Here is an 18,314-nt window from a genome sequence, read left to right on the forward strand (position 1 = left end):
CCAGACAGTTTTAAATTTGATGCTTCTACAGTTTTTTAAACTCCAACTTATCAATTTCTTCTTTCACAAATCATGGTTTTGGTGTTTTACCTAAAAAAAAAACATGAACAACTAACAATCTATATTACAAATGATTGGCCATTGAGTTACTTAGAACTAAAGTCCCAATTAAGCAATTTGTATAATGATCTTTGAAAAGGATTATCTCTTTTGACTTATTTACATGTATTTTGGACTTTTTCCTAAATAAAAGTTTTTAAGTAGAAGAAAAAAAATTTTGATGCTTCTAATTGAGGTCACCTGGGTTATCACTGAATGTTGCATTAGGATGGAGTCTTACATTCTTTAAGCCATTAGAGGTGGAAGAGATTATAAGAGATTTCAGTTCAGTCCTTTTAATTGTACTATGAAGAAATAGGTCCATTGTGGCTAAGTGACTTGTCCAAGGTTATCCATCAATCCATTTAATGTTACATTTTGAGTACCTGTTTTATTCCAGATGACATATAGAGTTAAGAGCAGTCTCTTACTTCCTAAATCTCCAGCCACAGTTCCCATTCCAATCCTAAACTCAAGTTGGCTGCCTTAAAAATATTATCACTTAGTGCAGTGATATCTTTCCTTTCCTTTCCTCCTTCCTAAACACACACTGGAGAAATTATATGTCCAAAATTTTTGCTGGGCCCTGCCTCTTTCCAACTGTTTCATAACCGTAGCACTTTATGGTAAGGAGATTTCATAACACTTTGCTTCCAAAGGTAGGACAAGATTATTTTTTAAAAATCTTGCTTCAAGAAGTTCTTGAAAAATTCACAATTTTAGTGATAAGTGAGGAGCTCTTGGCATATCGCAGAAACAAAATGGGATTTGGGAATCCATGTCTCAAGGGATCAGATTACCGTGTTTGGAGAGTGTGTGAGGATATCATGGCTCTGCTACTGAAAAGCAGATAGCATCAGGCTGGGATACAGCCTGATTGTCACTCAACAGCTCTCACCTTAGAAAAGTAGCTCCACTTTTCTGTACTTGAAGGAGACAAATATTAGCTCCTGTTTAGTCCAAGATATAAAATGATATGCTTAGACATGTAGTATCTAGTCATATAGCTTTTTAATGTTTTTGATGAAGATGGTGACTGGACCAGTGATTGTGGATAAACTAAAGATTTTGGGCAGAGACTTCCCTGTTATTTAGGAGCTTGGTTCAGTTCTGCAGTGTGCTGAATATCTTCAGCAGTGATGCTGCCCGGGTTTGAGAGAGGAACACATTAGGGCTAGAAGAAAAGAAAATTAATGGTGTCATAAGAGGGGTTGTTCACAGACCTAGAAACCTGCTCCAGTTAGTGAGGATGGCAGCAAGATGATATGGCTTTCTGTCCCAGCCTCCTTCCATCCTGCTAGTGTCAAGGACTGGTACCCAAGAGGTCCTGACCTTTGACAGCAGTGAAAAGCCAGTTGTCAGAGTAAGACATCATTGTTTTCAACCTTTCTTTATGTATGTATTTAATTATGGGGGAAGCAATCGGAATCCTAGATGTTAAGGGTGAGTTAGAGAAATAGGTTCTTAGGCTTGGCTTGCAGTATCGTTTGACATAAGGAAACTGTACTAGCTAATCCAAGTTTGGAAAATATTAGGAGATAAAGTTCTTGGCATAGGGCCTTAAAAGTAAAAAATCTGAAAAATTACAGAAAATTCTCTAGTAGATCTGACTCTAGGCTTCTCCATCGGTCTACATCCCCCCTGCCTCCCCACCCCCACCCCACTGCCAGCCCCCTCTTCATGAGAACAGAAGACGAAAGAGGAAAGGACCATCTGGCCCAGCATGCCAGCTTTTTATTTGGTTGCTCTCAATCCTACCTTCCTGTTTGGATCAGCCCTCCCCTCTGCCCATACTTCAGAAACTAATCAAGGTGTCTCCTAAACTCATTTATTCCCTTTGTTTCAACCGCCTTCTTGGGTAACTTTTTCCATATGCTTACATCCTTGCCTCACAACAGACTTTTTTTTTTTCATCCAAAATGGCCTGATTAGACTTAGGAAAAGCCATTTACTCAAGTATACAGCAAAGTGTTTCTAAATATCCCAAATAACTTTTCATTACTTTTGATGACCAGGATATATAAATGGAGGAAAACTCACTGTGTTTAAAAACAACTGACTGAGGGAGAGTGATGCTGAGTGGTATGGAATTAAAGAACACATTGTTGTTAGCATTGAATCTTTTCCCCCGAGTTAAATGGTCTAATCCAGACTTGCAGCTGTAGTCTGTGATTATTATTATTTTTAAAATTTGGCATTTGTCTATTTTGTTGCTCCAGTTTGGCTTCATTCCCTTCAACATGGTGACATTAGTACTCTTTATGTTGCCTATTGTGGACCAATTTTCTTCAGCTGTTGCTAAAACTTACTAAAATGCCAGATGTCATGTTGGAAACACGAAACCTGAAAGAAGGTCATAAATCACAAAAACAAACCATAAAAAAAATAAAATAAAATACGCTGAGTGCTGTGCTCTGGAGCTTCCCAGCTTTAAGTCTCCTTTTGTTCACCCCTCTCCCCACCCCATCGTGCTCCCTACCCTGCCTCCATCTTTTAGGGCCAGGGGCGTGGAGGGAGCTCAGCAGTTTCTCACCTAAGTCTTGACTGTTTATTTTGCAGATTCCGAGCAGAGCACTGGTTCAGACTCTGAGGTGATCACTGAGCGGTCTTCCTGCTCCTTTGACACTCACACTGACCTGGGCCCTGGTGCTGCAGGCCCTGTGCCTGCTGCCATATCTTCCATGGAGGAGATTCAGGTGGAGCTGCAGTGTGCTGACCTCTGGAAGAGGTTCCATGACATTGGAACCGAGATGATCATCACCAAAGCAGGCAGGTAAGGACAAGTTCCTTTGAATAGCCACATTCGAAGAAGAGGAAATCAAATGTAGGAGCTGTTACATTTTTCTTTTCACTTATTTGTGGTAGTAGCATTGGTGCAGCCAAAGCAACTCACACTCACTTTTCAGCATCTGGATGTCTTGATAAAGCGCTTTGCTTGTGTTTACTGTGATTTTGCTACTTTCCTCCAAGGACCACTCAAACCTAAATCACCTCTACCCTCACAAACATTTTCTGCCTGCAAATGTATTCCAGCTAATACTGGAGATCCATGGTGCATAACAGTCAAACAATAGATTTCCAAAGCAAGTGTTACTTCACCAACCAATGTTTTCAAGAGAAAAAGCTTGCATCTTCTAAGGCATTTAAATCAGCCAGGTATTTTTGTAAGAATTTTGTTTTTGGTAAAATTTGGGCTTGGTGCATTTTTGGAGCCCTGCTGATCGATCCATTGTGTTTTATAGTTGGCTTGAAATGTGATTACTTTAATGGGACCTGGTGGAAACTCTTGCAAAATGATTTATGTAGGATGATAACAGTTTTAAAAACACAGCGTATCTTGAAATAAACACTGTTAATTAAGCTACTCTTTATTGGTATCTTTAAATTTTTCATGGTTAGGTATCTGTTTTGTGCTGGATGTTCAACATGTATTTCATTATTTAAACTTCACGGGAATCCTATGAGGTAGGATGTGATAATCCCATATATGGATGAGGATGCAAAAGCTGGAAGAGGTTAATTAACTTGACTAAGGCCACACAGGTAGTAAAGGGCAGCTCCAGAATTCTGCACAAATCTGTTTGGCTCCAAAACAATTGTCTCAACTATTTGTAAGTCTGCACTGTTAAGAAATGGTTATAGCTTTTGCCCCTTGGATTTAAAATGAAAATGATTTAAATCAAAATAAATTTGGACTGAGTTTATTAGTATATAGGAATAGTTCACTGAAATTAAAATAATTATAGTGCTTTCATATTTACAAAGTCAATCCACTGTCTCACATCACAGAGACCAAAAAGACTTACCTCATTGATCATAAGCTGTCTTCATGCACATAGACATTGAAAGTAAAAGCATAGTTTGATTGGGTCTAGTTCACTTGAATGCATATAGAGAAACCTCTCAATACAATAATATATCACAAAAAGGTGAGCTTAAAATGAACCTGAAGTCTTATTCATTTTCATCCTCCTCTGTAAACCCTCTTCCTTCTTTAAGTTTTAGTAGAGAATAAAACCATTAAAAAGCTTCTTAGGAGGAGCAATTTTGAAGGAGAATTACTTTCAAAATTACTTTCCAGAATTACTTGTTTTTAAAATTGAAGTATAGCTGATTTACAATGTTGTGTTAATTTCTGCTGTACAGCAAAGTAATTCAGTTATACACACACACACACACACACACATATACACATTATTTTTTATATTCTTTTTCATTATGGTTTATCACAGGATAGTGAGTATAGTTCCCTGTGCTATACAGTAGGACCTTGTTGTTTATCCAGAATTACTTTCAAAAACCATCTCTTTTTTGTTGCTTGGGTTTCAGTCTACATCTTGAGTCTACATTTTGAGATATGACTTGGAAGGAAACAGCAATTCAAGGAAAAAGTTTTTACTCTTTTTCTTAGTTTTTGGCAAGGGCATTGGTTTGATGAAAGGGGAAATATTACTTTTTTTGTCTGTAAGATTTTCCAGTTTTTATTTTGGGTCTTTACTTACTACTATTATGTCTGTGTATTTTAGTCACTTGTGTTCCTGATATCATTCCCTCGTTCCCTGCACTTCAGTGAATTCAGTTTACCTGAGCACCTCCTTGACAATTCTCCTGTGACCTCACTTCATGATTTTCTGCAATGTTTACTTTTTCATATCTCTGCCTTCACAAATTCACGTTGACACCTGAATATATCCAGAGATTCCCAGCACAGACATACAGTTTGTTCTTTAATCATATCCCTTTATTTAGGTTTAGAAACTACATTCATTGCTTCCATATTGGAGTGCCTCAGCTGTTGCTGTTGCTACCAGTAACTCTGCTCAAGTAATTCCAGAACCACTCAGAAACATGCAAAGAAGTCTTTATCTTCTGTGAATTTTTGTCATTCCCTCCCCATCCCCCAAGTTGATTCTTTCCTTTTCACTTCATTTTTCTTCCTATGTAGTGTCTTTTTCATTTTTAACTCCAATTTCCATTTTCTTAGTTACTGTTAGTTATGTATGACTCTCTGTTATTTTCCCCTCTCAGAAGATCTTAGTCACCACCTACTTCTTCTCACATCCCAAACTATAATCCCATTGATTCAGAACTACTGTAGTCTACAGAGCCCTCAATCTTTGAATGCACCGACAAAACCTGCATGATCAGCACCATGGACAGAGGTGTTTGTAGGGATAAACGGGTTTGGAAGTCAAAAGAATTGGCCTAAATTTAGGCATAAAATTAAAACCAAACACATCTCATTTTATGATATGAAAGATTAATTTTTCTCTAGGGTGTTATGACATTACTTGATATTCTGTGCTAAAATACTGACAAAAAGAAAAAGCAACTTTGGTCAGATTTTAAGAATTGTCATAGAATTTTAAAGCAAAAGGTCACCTTAAGGATTATTTAGTTCCTTTCCTCTGTTTTATAGATGGTGAGGTTAAATGGCTTATCCAGAGCCACACAGCTCATTCATTTTAGAACCTGAGTTCTGAAAAGAGACAGGTAGCTTCTCCACTCAAGGTCATATAAGTGTTCCAGACAAAACAGGTATTGAATTTAAAGACATCTTAACCCCTTTTTTAAAAGTCATCAAGAAAATAACTTTATCTCTTTCAATGTAATGCAGCCTCTTTAGATGGCTGAGAGGAACCACATTTTCTTATCTCAGATAGCAAGGGAGAGGACTTTCCATCCCTGGCAAGATGCTCTCCAAATATTTATGTATACAGGGCAATCATAAATCATTGCTATTAAGTCGGGAATTAATGATCTATATATACATGTATAGACCAAGGTTCCCAAAGTTTTGGAAAGAGTTAATGTGAGTCAAAGTGCCTCACCTATAGTGAATGTTAGATTTAGTCATTATGAGCAACCCACCATCAAATTTCATTAGCCAAACATAAGACTAAAATATAAGGCTTTTGGGACTTCCCTGGTGGCACAGTGGTTAAAAATCCGCCTGCCAATGCAGGGGACACAGGTTCAATCCCTGGTCCGGGAAGATCCCACATGCAGCAGAGCAACTAAGCCCGTGTGCCACAACTACTGAGCCTGCACTCTGGAGCCGGCGAGCCACAATTACTGAGCCCACATGCCACAACTACTGAAGCCCGTGTGCCCTAGAGCCCGTGCTCTGCAACTGCAGCAAGAGAAGACACCGCAATGAGAAGCTCGCGCACCGCAAATGAGGCGTAGCCCCCGCTCGCGCCAACTAGAGAAAGCCTGCGCCCAGCAACAAAGACCCAACACAGTCAAAAATAAATAAATACATTTAAAATAAAATAAAATATAAGGCTTTCTAATTAAGCTTGTGAGGGTAGAGAAAGAAAATCTAAAATGATATACCAATAGAAGCTTCTGAAAAGTTATAAAGTGGGAAAGAATTGGTAATAGATTATTCTTTGCAAATGTTTAAGAATTAGCCATCATCCCTGTTGAAGGTCTGTGGTCCCTCTGTGCTTTCCCCCCAAATATGATTTTGATGTCACCAACCTATTACCAGAGGATATTTGCTTTTTGAGTTGTTTTTGTTGAGTAGTAGAGTGTGTGACTAGCACAGAAAGCCTGTCATATAAACAACCAATGCACACTTGCAAGATGGCTGTCTGGGGTCAGGGTATGGTCTATGGCCATGAAATGGAGCAAAGCCAATTAGGCCATATGTGAATCAAGCCTGTGACCTTGACCTCATTAGCACCGTGCTCTGCCCAGCTCAACTAACTGGCCCCAGATGGTTAAGTTTAATGCAACATTTTGTGTACAAGTACTCTAGAGCACATTCAGGGCAATCCAAATTTTTGAACCAAGCACTTCTTATGTCTGGTTCCTAAATGCATGACATGCACAAGAGCTTGATGTTTTTCTTCTTTCTTATGATTAAAGAAGAATGGTGAATTTTATTTTAGTCTCCTTGAAACTCAGTACCTCTTTTGGGCTGTTCCCTCTCCTCCTCTTCAATTATGAGAGTAGTTGTAAAGTGTCATATCCTGACCTCGCTTGCTTTGGCAAGTTTAACAAGCCATTGTGGTAGAAACAAGGTATTGCCCAGAGGCCACTAGAATTCATTTGGTATTTGCTCCCTATTCTGCAGTGTCCTTCCTCTGACACACACGTTGACAGCCTGAGAACTTGCAGAAATTTTTCTACAGTTTTATGCATAAAAAAAAAAAGACTTTGGTGGTCCTTCATTTGGGAACTGGTAGCACATTCCTTTTTTTTCTTCTTTTCTTGAGATATTATTTTTAGAGTGGTCATTTTCAAATAGACTCAATCAGAAAATATTTCATGATTACTACAATCAACTGTGACAAGCTACTTGGGGAATAAGAAGAATATAAGTTATTCAAGTATATTAAGTATAAGAGTATAAGTATATTTAACACTGTTATAGTCTAATAGGAAATGTATATACACACATTCTATCTATCTATCATCTATCTATCTATCTATCTATCTATCTATCTATCTATCTATCTATCATCTCTTGTCTATCCATCTATCTCACATTAAAGATTAACTAATACTATAAAACAAGTTATGGTATGAGGTCTTTGAGTGTATGAATAATCAGTTCAATTTAAGTTAAGAAGAGGTGCTATTTCAACAATGTAAATCCTCAGCATATTTGATAGTGATAATTTCCAAAGTGAAAAAAAACAGCCAACTTTGAGAATTAGAGGATATTGGACTTTGTGTGCTTAGCATTCCTATTAAGAAGAGACTCATCAAGCTTTTACTCTTGCTACTTCTCCCCCTCTGACTGCTGAGCTTCCTACATTATTCCCATCCACAGGAGGATGTTTCCTGCCATGAGAGTGAAAATCACTGGCCTGGATCCACACCAGCAGTACTACATAGCAATGGACATTGTACCTGTGGACAATAAAAGATACAGGTAAGGATGACTCTGAGATGTGGAACTGTGGGCATCACCAGTATCCCAGGATGGTTCTATAAACTCATTAGATGAAGCATTTTAACAGTGCACTGTACAATGTATTGGATAGGGAACAAGGATGGAGGACATGCCAATGGCCTGTGGCAGAACACCAGACAGGAAGTAGTCACTAGAGGTAGGAAGTCAGAACCAGTAATGGTTTGGTCTGGAATCCTCCTTACATCTATCTAAAGAGTGGGATTGTATAATGTCTGCCAGAGTAGCAAAAATCAAATGGATCTTAAGTCTAAAACTAATTCACTTAACATTGAAAATGATTAACACATTGAATGATTTGGTTTATGAAATACTAAGTGAGTTGAGATGATTTATTTTGGAAAATGGGAGGAGAAGTGGATTAGTACAGTACCTTCAATCATATACCTGCTGGATTATCCTGTGGATGATGGAGGGGAAGAATGGGAGAATTGGGTAAGACCTCAAGAAGAACATCTAGTTAAGGGGAATTATTGTTCATTAAAACGGGTTGTGAACAAGTTTGCTAAATAACTTTCCTTCAAAGCCATTAAAAGCCAACATAGTCTCCATGTGTCTTACACATAGTTCTTGTTTGAAACAAGTTGTGGCTTAATTGATCTCCTGAGCTCTCAGTCACATCAGTGAGTCATGGCTCATTTTTGAGATATTTCAGAACTTGGCCTTGAGCCCATGAATTTGGAGGTGAGAGGTGAATAGAGAAGACCATTACTTGTATTTTAGAGGGAGAGCTGGCTAAGAAAGAAGTGGTCTTGATGTAGGACTTAGGAGGGGAGATGCTCTTTTCTTTAAAAACATCCTCCATTTCAATGAAAATGGAGGTCTCTGCCTCAGTGCAGCCATTCCCAGAAACACCGCTAAGTCTTCCCAGTTAGTGGGAAGACTTTGATTAACCCAGTCTCATTTGCAGTGACTTTGTGGGAAAATAAAGTGGAAGATGAAGATGTTCAAAACTAGGTTTTCATTGAAATGCTTCTAAATTCAGACTCTTAGCTAGGAAATGGTTAACAAGTGAGGGGCTTGGAGGGTCTCTGCACATGGCTGTGTTTTATAGGACAATATGGAAGATGTTTTTAATAAGGAACCAAATCCTGAACAAGTGGCCAATGGATTATATGGTTTGCATTTGAAAGGTGAAAGGTTGCAGTAAAATACCTTTTCCATAGCTAAACACGTGGGTTCAGGATGCCTGTGTGCACACAGGGGTGCAAGGCAAGGAGAGGAAGAAGAAAGAAAAAGGACTGTGAGAATGTTTTCCTTGTGAGAGCTGCAGCTTTGATCATTAACTACAACACTTTTCTGCCCTCCCCCACCCATCTTGTTTTCCATTTCCATCTCTATTTCATTTTCCCTGGTTATCCACCCTTCTCTCTTTCTCCTCTGTATTCTCTGTTTAATCCGTCCTACTCCATTCTTCTCATCTCTTTGTGTCTCCTCCCCTCCTGTCCCTAATTGTGTCCTGGGCCTCTATTCCCTCTCTGCATCTGTCTCTGAGTTCTCCTCTCTCCCTCTCTGTCTCAGATATGTGTATCACAGCTCCAAGTGGATGGTGGCTGGCAACGCTGATTCCCCTGTGCCCCCAAGAGTTTATATACACCCTGATTCTCTAGCTTCTGGAGATACTTGGATGAGACAGGTGGTCAGTTTCGACAAACTCAAGCTGACCAACAATGAATTGGATGATCAAGGACATGTGAGTCAAATAATCCCATCATCCTCTTCCTCCCTCTTCCCCCTTTTTTGCTCTAGAACTGACTAGCCCCAGGCTTTTTTCAAACAGGTAAAATAAGAATCTTTTTGAGATTCTCAAATTCACTTGCGATTTTGAGAATCTCAAATGAATCTTTGAGTCATTTTAAGTAAGTAAGCATAAAAATTTTTTTTCCTTTTGTGAAATTACGTTTATTACAAATCTAACATTTAGCAAACGTCTGCTGTAAGTCACGATCAAGTCAGGAGAATGCAGCGACAGAAACAGAGGACACATTTTAAAATGGTGAAGAAATCACAGTATTTAATAGAACAACTCACAGGACAGTAAACTCAGGGAAACTGTTGTGGGGACAGTTCTGGCTGATTGGTCAAAAAATTTATGAATTTATAAGAGAAGAATAGGTTGTTAGGCTTGCCAGGTATAATTGGTGCAACTGATGTTATTAATTTATTTTTGGCAGTAAAACACATACTGAATTTTCACTGAATGCCGGGATCCATACTGGGTGCTATGGGGAGATGAAAGAAGCTAAAACCATGGCTCCTATCTTTAGGGAAATGATAATTTTCTAAGGAAGAGAGAAGACACATATACCCTTAACTCTGACATGACATAAGAGAATGTCCGTAAAATCAATAACAAAGTGCAAATAATAGCTTGTAGAATTTAAAGACAGATGGACCCGTGCTGAAAATTTGAAGCAGGAGGGAACAACTGTCACATAGCAGAGGTTCTGAGACCTTTTAGTGGAGTGATGTCTGCTGGTACTGGAACCAATTCATTCAGTATTTATCCAATTAAAGCAAACATATTGCACTCACCACCTATGATTGGGATATTTGCTACATGGTTCCATGGGATGTGATGCTATCCAATTACTTAGTCCTTCCAGCCATGGGAAAGTACACTGATTTCCAGTTTCCCATACATCCCACCTCTAAACTGTGCTCTTCCTGTAACACTTTTATCCTGTAATTTTGTTTGCATGAGAGCTGGAAAAGATGTAGGGACCTTAGAGACAATGCTGGAGTAATGTTTCCCCTTCTCATTTCAGATCATTCTTCACTCTATGCACAAATACCAGCCTCGGGTTCATGTGATTCGCAAGGATTTCAGCAGCGACCTTTCACCCACCAAACCCGTCCCTGTTGGGGATGGAGTGAAAACATTCAGCTTTCCTGAGACCGTGTTTACCACGGTCACGGCCTATCAGAACCAGCAGGTAAGAGGCTGCCTTGGAGAGTCTCCTGCTGCAGCCGCTTTTAAAGGAGTTTACTCATCCTTTTGTAAGAAGTGCTTAGTCCTTCTGCATGGCACTGAAATGCTGGAATGAGAGACACCAGGCTGGCGGTGCACACGCGGCACTGGTGATGACAAGGCGGTAATGCCTAGTAACAGCTGTCAGAGTCTACATTTAGATCAGAGGCAAGATCTTTGACCAGGAGGACCAAACCTCCTAAGTCATTTTCATGTCTCTCTGTACTTGTACCCATGTTTCATGATCTCTACTACATCCCGGCAAATGTTCCTCATCACTTGAAATTCTTGAGGTTTGATTCATTCCTTCCCTCTTATCCTCTCCGTGGAGCCGTCCATCAGGCGACATCAAAGTCATCAAGCCTCTCAAACTCTATGTCAGACCCACTGCTTCCATTTACACTTTCAGACTAAATTGGCCTCCGTGTGCTCACCACCACACCCTAAGATGTGTATGTTTTTATGTTAATAATATATTCATTCATTCCATTAATATTTCTTGAGAATTTACGATATTCTAAGCTTAGCAGATTAAGACGTTTCTCCCTAAGAAAGGAAGAGTTTTAGTTGAGTGAAAGACACATAAACACATAATGATAATACAGTGGAATAACTTAACGACAGAGATGTGGAAATGGTTTTTTGTTTGTTTGTTTGGTTTGGGGAATAAGGGAAGTTTTTGTGGAAGAACTGATGCTTTTTCTGACACTGAGACACATCAGCATTAGCCAGTGGGCTAATTAGCCAGTGAGTGGGTGAGGGGAAGAGAGAGGCCAAGTCTGGAATTACTGTGGGCATTTCTAAACAATGTTCTTTTTTTTGAGGAGGGTGAATGGATGGATTTACAAGTGATCTCACTTTATGCAGTTCTCTGAAAGTTCTATGTGAATCTCATTTTTGTAAGTTAGATGGTATTTCATATTTTGGTAAATTGTCTAATTAGTAGGATCCTGCAGTGAATCTTTTTCTAAAACAGAGTTTTTGCTTGTTTATTTTGCTTGAAAGTCTGCTTACTTTTATTTTGGGCCCGCTTGGAGCAAAATGGACGTATACTATAGTACTTAATACCTTTTATACTGGATACTGTGCTCTGACAAAGAAAGCAATGAGGAAAAACATTCATTTACTAAATATTTATCAAGGGCTTAGTATGTAACAGGCAGGTGAAGGTGAGTTATACAATCTTTAGTTCATATAGAGTAGAAAGAATTTTTCTATCTTTCATGGCACATCCTGATAAAATTCCTTAGATGCTTTTTACCTTCAGGGGAATTTGATATACAACAACCCTTTAGTCCAATAAATGTTAAGTGCTATATGGTTGTTGGGCTTTCTCAGCAGCTGTAAAGTGTTCCCAACTTTGGACTTTCCTTTTAGATACCGCATTTGATCTAAAGTAAAAGAAGAGCTTTAGTTTGCCATGGATGCTATTTTAAAATTATTAAGCTCTCTCGAACTCTTCAGATAGTAAAATTGCAGAGACCATGGAGAGTCCTTACAGAAAGCTTTAATAATCAAGATTTTTTAAGCTCTGGTGCTAGATAGAGCAGCAGTATAGACATGGCTTTTGAGTAACAACTGGAACTTTGGGATTAACTGTGTTACAGAAAAGGGGGAATATAAGTCTAAGTTCTTTGAAAAATTGTTTGGATTTTTTCCAAGACTACCCCAGCCGCCATTTTAATCATTACTTTCTCATGAAGACAGAGAGATGTGGCAATAAACATGACTCTAGAACGTAGTTTGTAGAGCAAACTAGAACACCGATAAATGACCATTCTACTGCCTCACTGAGATCGGTTCTAGAGGCCAAGAAGGGTCAATATAACCCAAGCTAAAACTAAAAACCTGCAGTTCACTGTGAAGACCAAACATGGGTACCTGAAATCCCTTTCACTTCCTCTGCATTATTTCACAGTGTTCCTGCACCTGAGTACATCCTATTCATATAAATATTTTGTCTATATTTGGACTTGAGTGGGGCAGTCGTGGTTTGGTGGGGGTAGGATGCCATGACTAAGATCATGGGACTTGGTAGTAGACATGTCTAGTTTGGTTTCTGACCTTTTCACTGGTGAATTGTGTGACCTTGAGCAAGTTTCTTAACCCCTTTCAACTTGTGTTTCCTGGTCTGAAAATGTCCTGGCCTCATAGAATTATAAGGACTAGACGAGGGAACCTGCATTTAGTCACGGACACAAACCTGGCATCAAATTGTCAGTAGTCAGCCTACATTGCTAAATACCTGCATCTGCACAGGCATGAAGGATAGTGGGGAATAGAGGCAATTTTAAAGAATAAATTGCTCATTAAAGAGAAAGTGGATTCTTGGGAATTGGAGGAGCTACATGGGCTCTCGAAGGTATTGTATTCAATAGGTAACTACTTTGATCTCTCTGTCCTCATGTCACGTTAGTGAATTCATGATGTGCTGACATTCAAAATAGATGAGTCATTCTCAATTCTGCCCATTTTAAAATCTAGATAACAGCTTTTGCCTGTTTAACAAGCCTCCAGTCCCTGGGTAAATCAAGTGTGATTGTTTAACATTCCCTTTGGCTGTGTAGATATGATTTAATATGATACAGTGCCTTCTAATAAAGCAAACTAACCTCAGGTCTCTCCCCCAGGAATCTTGAGGTCTGCATCCTGTAAGTCAGATCTGTTACCTAACCATAATTTTCAGACTTGTCATGAAGATGCTGGGTAGCATAAACTGTTCTCTTTTGTGAGCTATATTCAGTGATTACTGTGTTTTTATTTCCTTCAACCTTCTAGATTGAGAACAAATAATATTTTAAAGCAAAGTTGTTTACTTCATTTTTTTTTTTTTTAAAGGGAAGGGTTAGGAAAGCTATGAGAAAGGAAAGAGAGAAGAGTCAGTGATAGGTCCTCATTGTTCTTAGGGACTTGTTCGGCGGAACACAAGGCAGGAAGGACGATAGAGGGAATGGAACTGAAATGAACTGTTGCCCAGCCTTCCTAAGGAAAGGCAGTGTTCTGTTCCATAGATAGCAAGGGGTTAGGCATTTGGAGACCTGGGTTTTAGTCCTAAATTCTCCACTAGCTACCTGTGTCGCTCTGAGCAAGCTATTTTGTCTTTCTGGGCTTCAGTTTGTTACTAAAATGTCATTTATTTTATGGAATAATGATGGCAGGCGATAATAGAGAGCTGTTAATTCTCTTTATTTGGTAGAATAAAAAATTGTAATGCCAATGTTGATCCTTCACATGTTGGAAGGGGAGGGGATTAGAACTGGCCTATGACATTTTGAAGCCCAGAAACCACTAATTAGGAGGAAGGACCCTTCCATTTCCATAACTCTAAGATATTTATAGTCTAGGCATAGTACTGACTACATGCTTGGAAAATGACTGAATAATTAGCCAGCATACCTCTACTACCAGTTTCCTTATGTATCCATGGTTCTGCCTCCTTGGATATAAGTAGGAGTGAAGTGTGAAGAAAGAGTTTCTATATTCATGAAATAGTTTATGCTTTTCTTTCCCCCTTTCCCATTCCTTCTCACCCTTGCTGACTGATGCATAGACTCCCAGGGCCGCTAGCATACTGAAGTTATTATTACTATTATTTGCTCTTGGAGTGCCAACTTGGCAGGCTTATCGCAGAGAGGAAAGTACACCATGCCCAGACTCTCATCATGGAGAAAAAGGTGGTAGAAGTTGGAATAAAGGTGATTCTACACTTAATGCTTTTTCTTGGAAGAAGCTGACGCCAATATGTCCTCATGGAATTAGCAGGAAATTTCCATTGCAGAGTCTTTGTCCTCTCTAAGGGAAAAAGACTGCTGAACCTTGATTTTTTTTTTTTTTTTTCCAAACAGGAAACTAGATTTCAAAATGACACAGCCCTGTTCTCCTCAGGTAATACAGTCTTATTTCTTGATGAGAATTGGCTACATGAACTAGATAGGAAGTCTGAAACCACAGCCAGGGTTGTATAAGCAAATTCAATAGGATTTCTGAGCCACTCATTATATCCTGAACTATTGAGCCAGTTTTGCTCTAATTTTCCAATCAAATTAGTGCAGAATTTTTTTTTTATGTTGGCTTAAAATTTTTTTTTATGCTGATGGAACACTTTTCAAGCAATATGGTAAAAAAAAAAAATAAGAATAAGAGAGTGTTAATATGGGAAGTCCCTTTGAGCCTTGGTCCTGTAAAATTATACTGAGGATATTCAGGTTTCATTTTCTCTGTAGGTTGTGCTATTTATGTCTGCACTGTGCATGGTGAGGTATACCTCATTTATTAACTGCCTCTATGTTACTAGGCAAAATAGTGAGGGAAAATGATTAAAATGAATGGTGGCAAGCCAGTAATCACCCCCTTATGTGCCATAGTCTTCAATAACTCAGACTACACACATCAGTATAAGGTTATGGAAAGAAAATCACGGAAGAAAAGTGCTTCCACAACCTCTGTATTTTCCATGTTGCCTCATTATCATCAGACCAAGTTTGAGCATGACTGCTGTAGCATAGCTTTAGCTACAATGGAAGTTACTAATAGACCTTGTTCTGACTAGAAAGACATTCAAGACTTTTGTCTGTAATGCCTACAGTGAAAGCAAATGGGATTGGGGGAGTTGTTTGGTCTGTATTCTCTAAGGCTTGTGATGGCTTTGGGACTGGTGATTTCTGTTTCCCACATCCTCATTCATTCATTTACTCCCTCACTCCATTCATTCACTGAACAAATATTCATTGAGCATGAATAGCATGTCATATTCGGTTCTGCTTCATAAAATGGTATATCAAATAGACAGGGTTCCTAGTTGTAGTCTAGGGGGAGAGACACATAGTAAATATGTAAACGACAAAATAAATGTGTAATTACCAACTGGGTTAAGAGTAAAGTTGGAATTAAAGAGGGTGTAGTTAAAGAGAGTGGCAGAAGTATCCTATTTTGGAGGGATGGATCAAGGAAGACCCCTCTCAGGAGATAACATTTAGATTCAGACTTAAGATGAGGAGTCAGCTATATGAAGAGTACAGAAGAGAGCATTTCAGTCTGGAGGTAGAGTGCACGTGAGGCGTCTGAGCAGGAAAAGAGCGTGGCACGTTCCAACACAGAGCAGCTCAGGTTGCCGGGCGCCTGTGGACCAGAGTCAGGGGAGGGTGGGTGGGGGTGGAGAGATAGGCAGGGGTCAGGGCATGCTGGCCCCGCAAGGCCAGGCAAGGAGTTTGGATTGAATTCTGAGCATAGTGGTAGGCACTGAAGGAATGACATGGTCCAACTATGGTGTGTTAACCAAGATCGCTTTGGTTGCTGAATGAAGAGAAGAGATTGGACAGGGACAAGAGTGGAAGAAGGGAGATCAGCTTGAAGAGTATTTAGAGTAGTTTAGTCAAAATATGACACTGACCTGGTCTAAGGTGACGAGGTGGAGATCGACTGCCATATTTGAGTCTAGTTAATAAATATAATTGAGGGCAGGGTTGAAAATTAACTATTCAAATGAGCCTCGCCTCCTGCTCCAGTTGGCCTCTAGATGTACGGTGCATGGGCAGGGGTGGAGGCAATGGGGTTTATGAGCCCTCATTGTGGTTGCTTGTGGACCCCTGTGCTGTTCTCTGGGCCTCACTGGCCTCTGCTGGGGTGGGGTCTGGTCTGGGCTGGTCCTGGGGTTCCTTGTGTTGATTTGTTTTACTGGCAGGAGACTGCTGACCTTGTGCTTTTGTGTTCTTGCCTCAGTTGGACCTCCTGGGCCTCCCTGAATGACTCAGCCTCACCTCAGTTCTCATCCAGGGCCTCTGTTTGACTCCTGTCTGGACTATAGCACCTCTATGTCGGGGTCACCCTGCCTTCCCTGTCATGGCATGTGAGGACCTCTGAGTCCCTGACCCACTGCCGAAGGGCCATGGAAGGCTTGGGGATCGTAACTCAGGCCTCTTCCTACAGCACTTATACTGGCGCAGCCACCCCCATGTGTGTATGGAGGTGACCCTGCCAGTGTTTCTCTGAGTCTCCCCCCACCACCCCTGGATTTTGGTTTGAGTAGAAAGCTAAGGCACTTGTAAGTCTAACTGATTGCTTCTCTTCTGTCTCTCTCCTCTCCTCTCATGTTCCACTGGAGTGGAAGGGGAAGATTTTTACTTCTTTTTCTACCTGATGAGAATTCACCTTATGCAACATCCTTGTCTCCTGTAGGACAGCAAGCTGTCATTTGCATCCCTTTCTATACTGAGTTTACCAGGAGTTTCTTGATATGGGAACCATGGGACTATTAGAAACTAAGGATTATTGAGGTTGTGAATACATTGATTTATTCCTCCAAAATACTGTCATTGTTACCCTTGGTATTTGTAGATATAGCCTAAGTTGTCAGCACAAGCATTAACTGGGATCATAATTTGGTTTGGATAGCTAGAATTGCTCTCTTCTACCTATAGCGTATCTAAATGTCTGCAGGGTAGTAAAGGCTTTTCATGATGTGGCCTCAGGCCAGCATCTCAGCTTTCTTTCTCACTGCTTCTCTTGCTGTACCCTGTGCTCTGGTCAAATTGGACTCTTCAGTGGTTCTCAAAAATGCTTCATTCCTTCCCACTTCAATTCTATGGCTTACATAGGACCTTTCTTCTGAAATGCTTCCCTTGTTCCTTTCTCCCCTTTTTGCGGTCTTCATTAAAATCCTATGCATCCTTCCCAGCTTGGCTCACGTGCTTCCTCTACGGTGAAACGCCAGAGCCCTTCAGGTCGGAGCGATTACTGCTTCCTCTAAGCTCTTGGGGCACTTTGCCTTTATTTCAAACCGTATCACTTTCTGTTTTACACTGTAACTATTAATATGTATGTCTTCTTTTTTCTCCTCAGTTATAAACTTCTTGGGAGGGATGATACACAGCTGTATACTGACTGTCTGCCACGCTGTCACCTGTGCTACCTGTCACATTGCTTTGCACACAAAAGGCACTTGATAATAAATGAATAATGCGTAGCACAATCACACTCTTCATAAAGCGGTCCAAATCCCACAATAAAAGCTTTGAAACAAGTATAGAGGTGTTGTGTTTCCTAACATTTGGTGTCATTTGTCTATTAAATCTCCGTGCAGACTCCTTGGCCTGAGATACAGGGAGCTGTGGGGAACTGGTTTTCAACCATTTCTCCCAGGACCATGAAATAGAAGGTCGTTATATTTACAGGGATCTGTGCCCCCAAAACATAGCAGCACAATCTTATACCAGAAACCCCTATCATAAATGAGTCAGACAGGATAAGCCAACTTGAAGGAGAAAATAAAATATTATAACCCCAACTTGAAAAGAAAATATGGTGTGTGTTTTATTGCTG

At 39.8% G+C, this 18,314-nt stretch overlaps 1 protein-coding gene across 3 annotated transcripts in view; it reads left to right on the plus strand.

The window, feature by feature from the left end:
• Positions 1-18,314, plus strand: part of TBX15 (T-box transcription factor 15) — a 109,742-nt gene that overhangs the window by 59,484 nt on the left and 31,944 nt on the right. For all 3 annotated transcript variants that reach the window (XM_082369292.1, XM_082369293.1, XM_082369294.1), the window contains exons 2-5: positions 2,659-2,872; positions 7,886-7,987; positions 9,548-9,719; positions 10,795-10,962. In XM_082369292.1, coding sequence (XP_082225418.1) covers positions 2,659-2,872; positions 7,886-7,987; positions 9,548-9,719; positions 10,795-10,962 — 656 coding nt within the window. The remainder of the gene's footprint in view (positions 1-2,658; positions 2,873-7,885; positions 7,988-9,547; positions 9,720-10,794; positions 10,963-18,314) is intronic.

This window comes from Balaenoptera borealis (assembly GCF_965194805.1).
Source record: "Balaenoptera borealis genome assembly, chromosome: 1".
Lineage (NCBI taxonomy): Eukaryota > Metazoa > Chordata > Mammalia > Artiodactyla > Balaenopteridae > Balaenoptera > Balaenoptera borealis.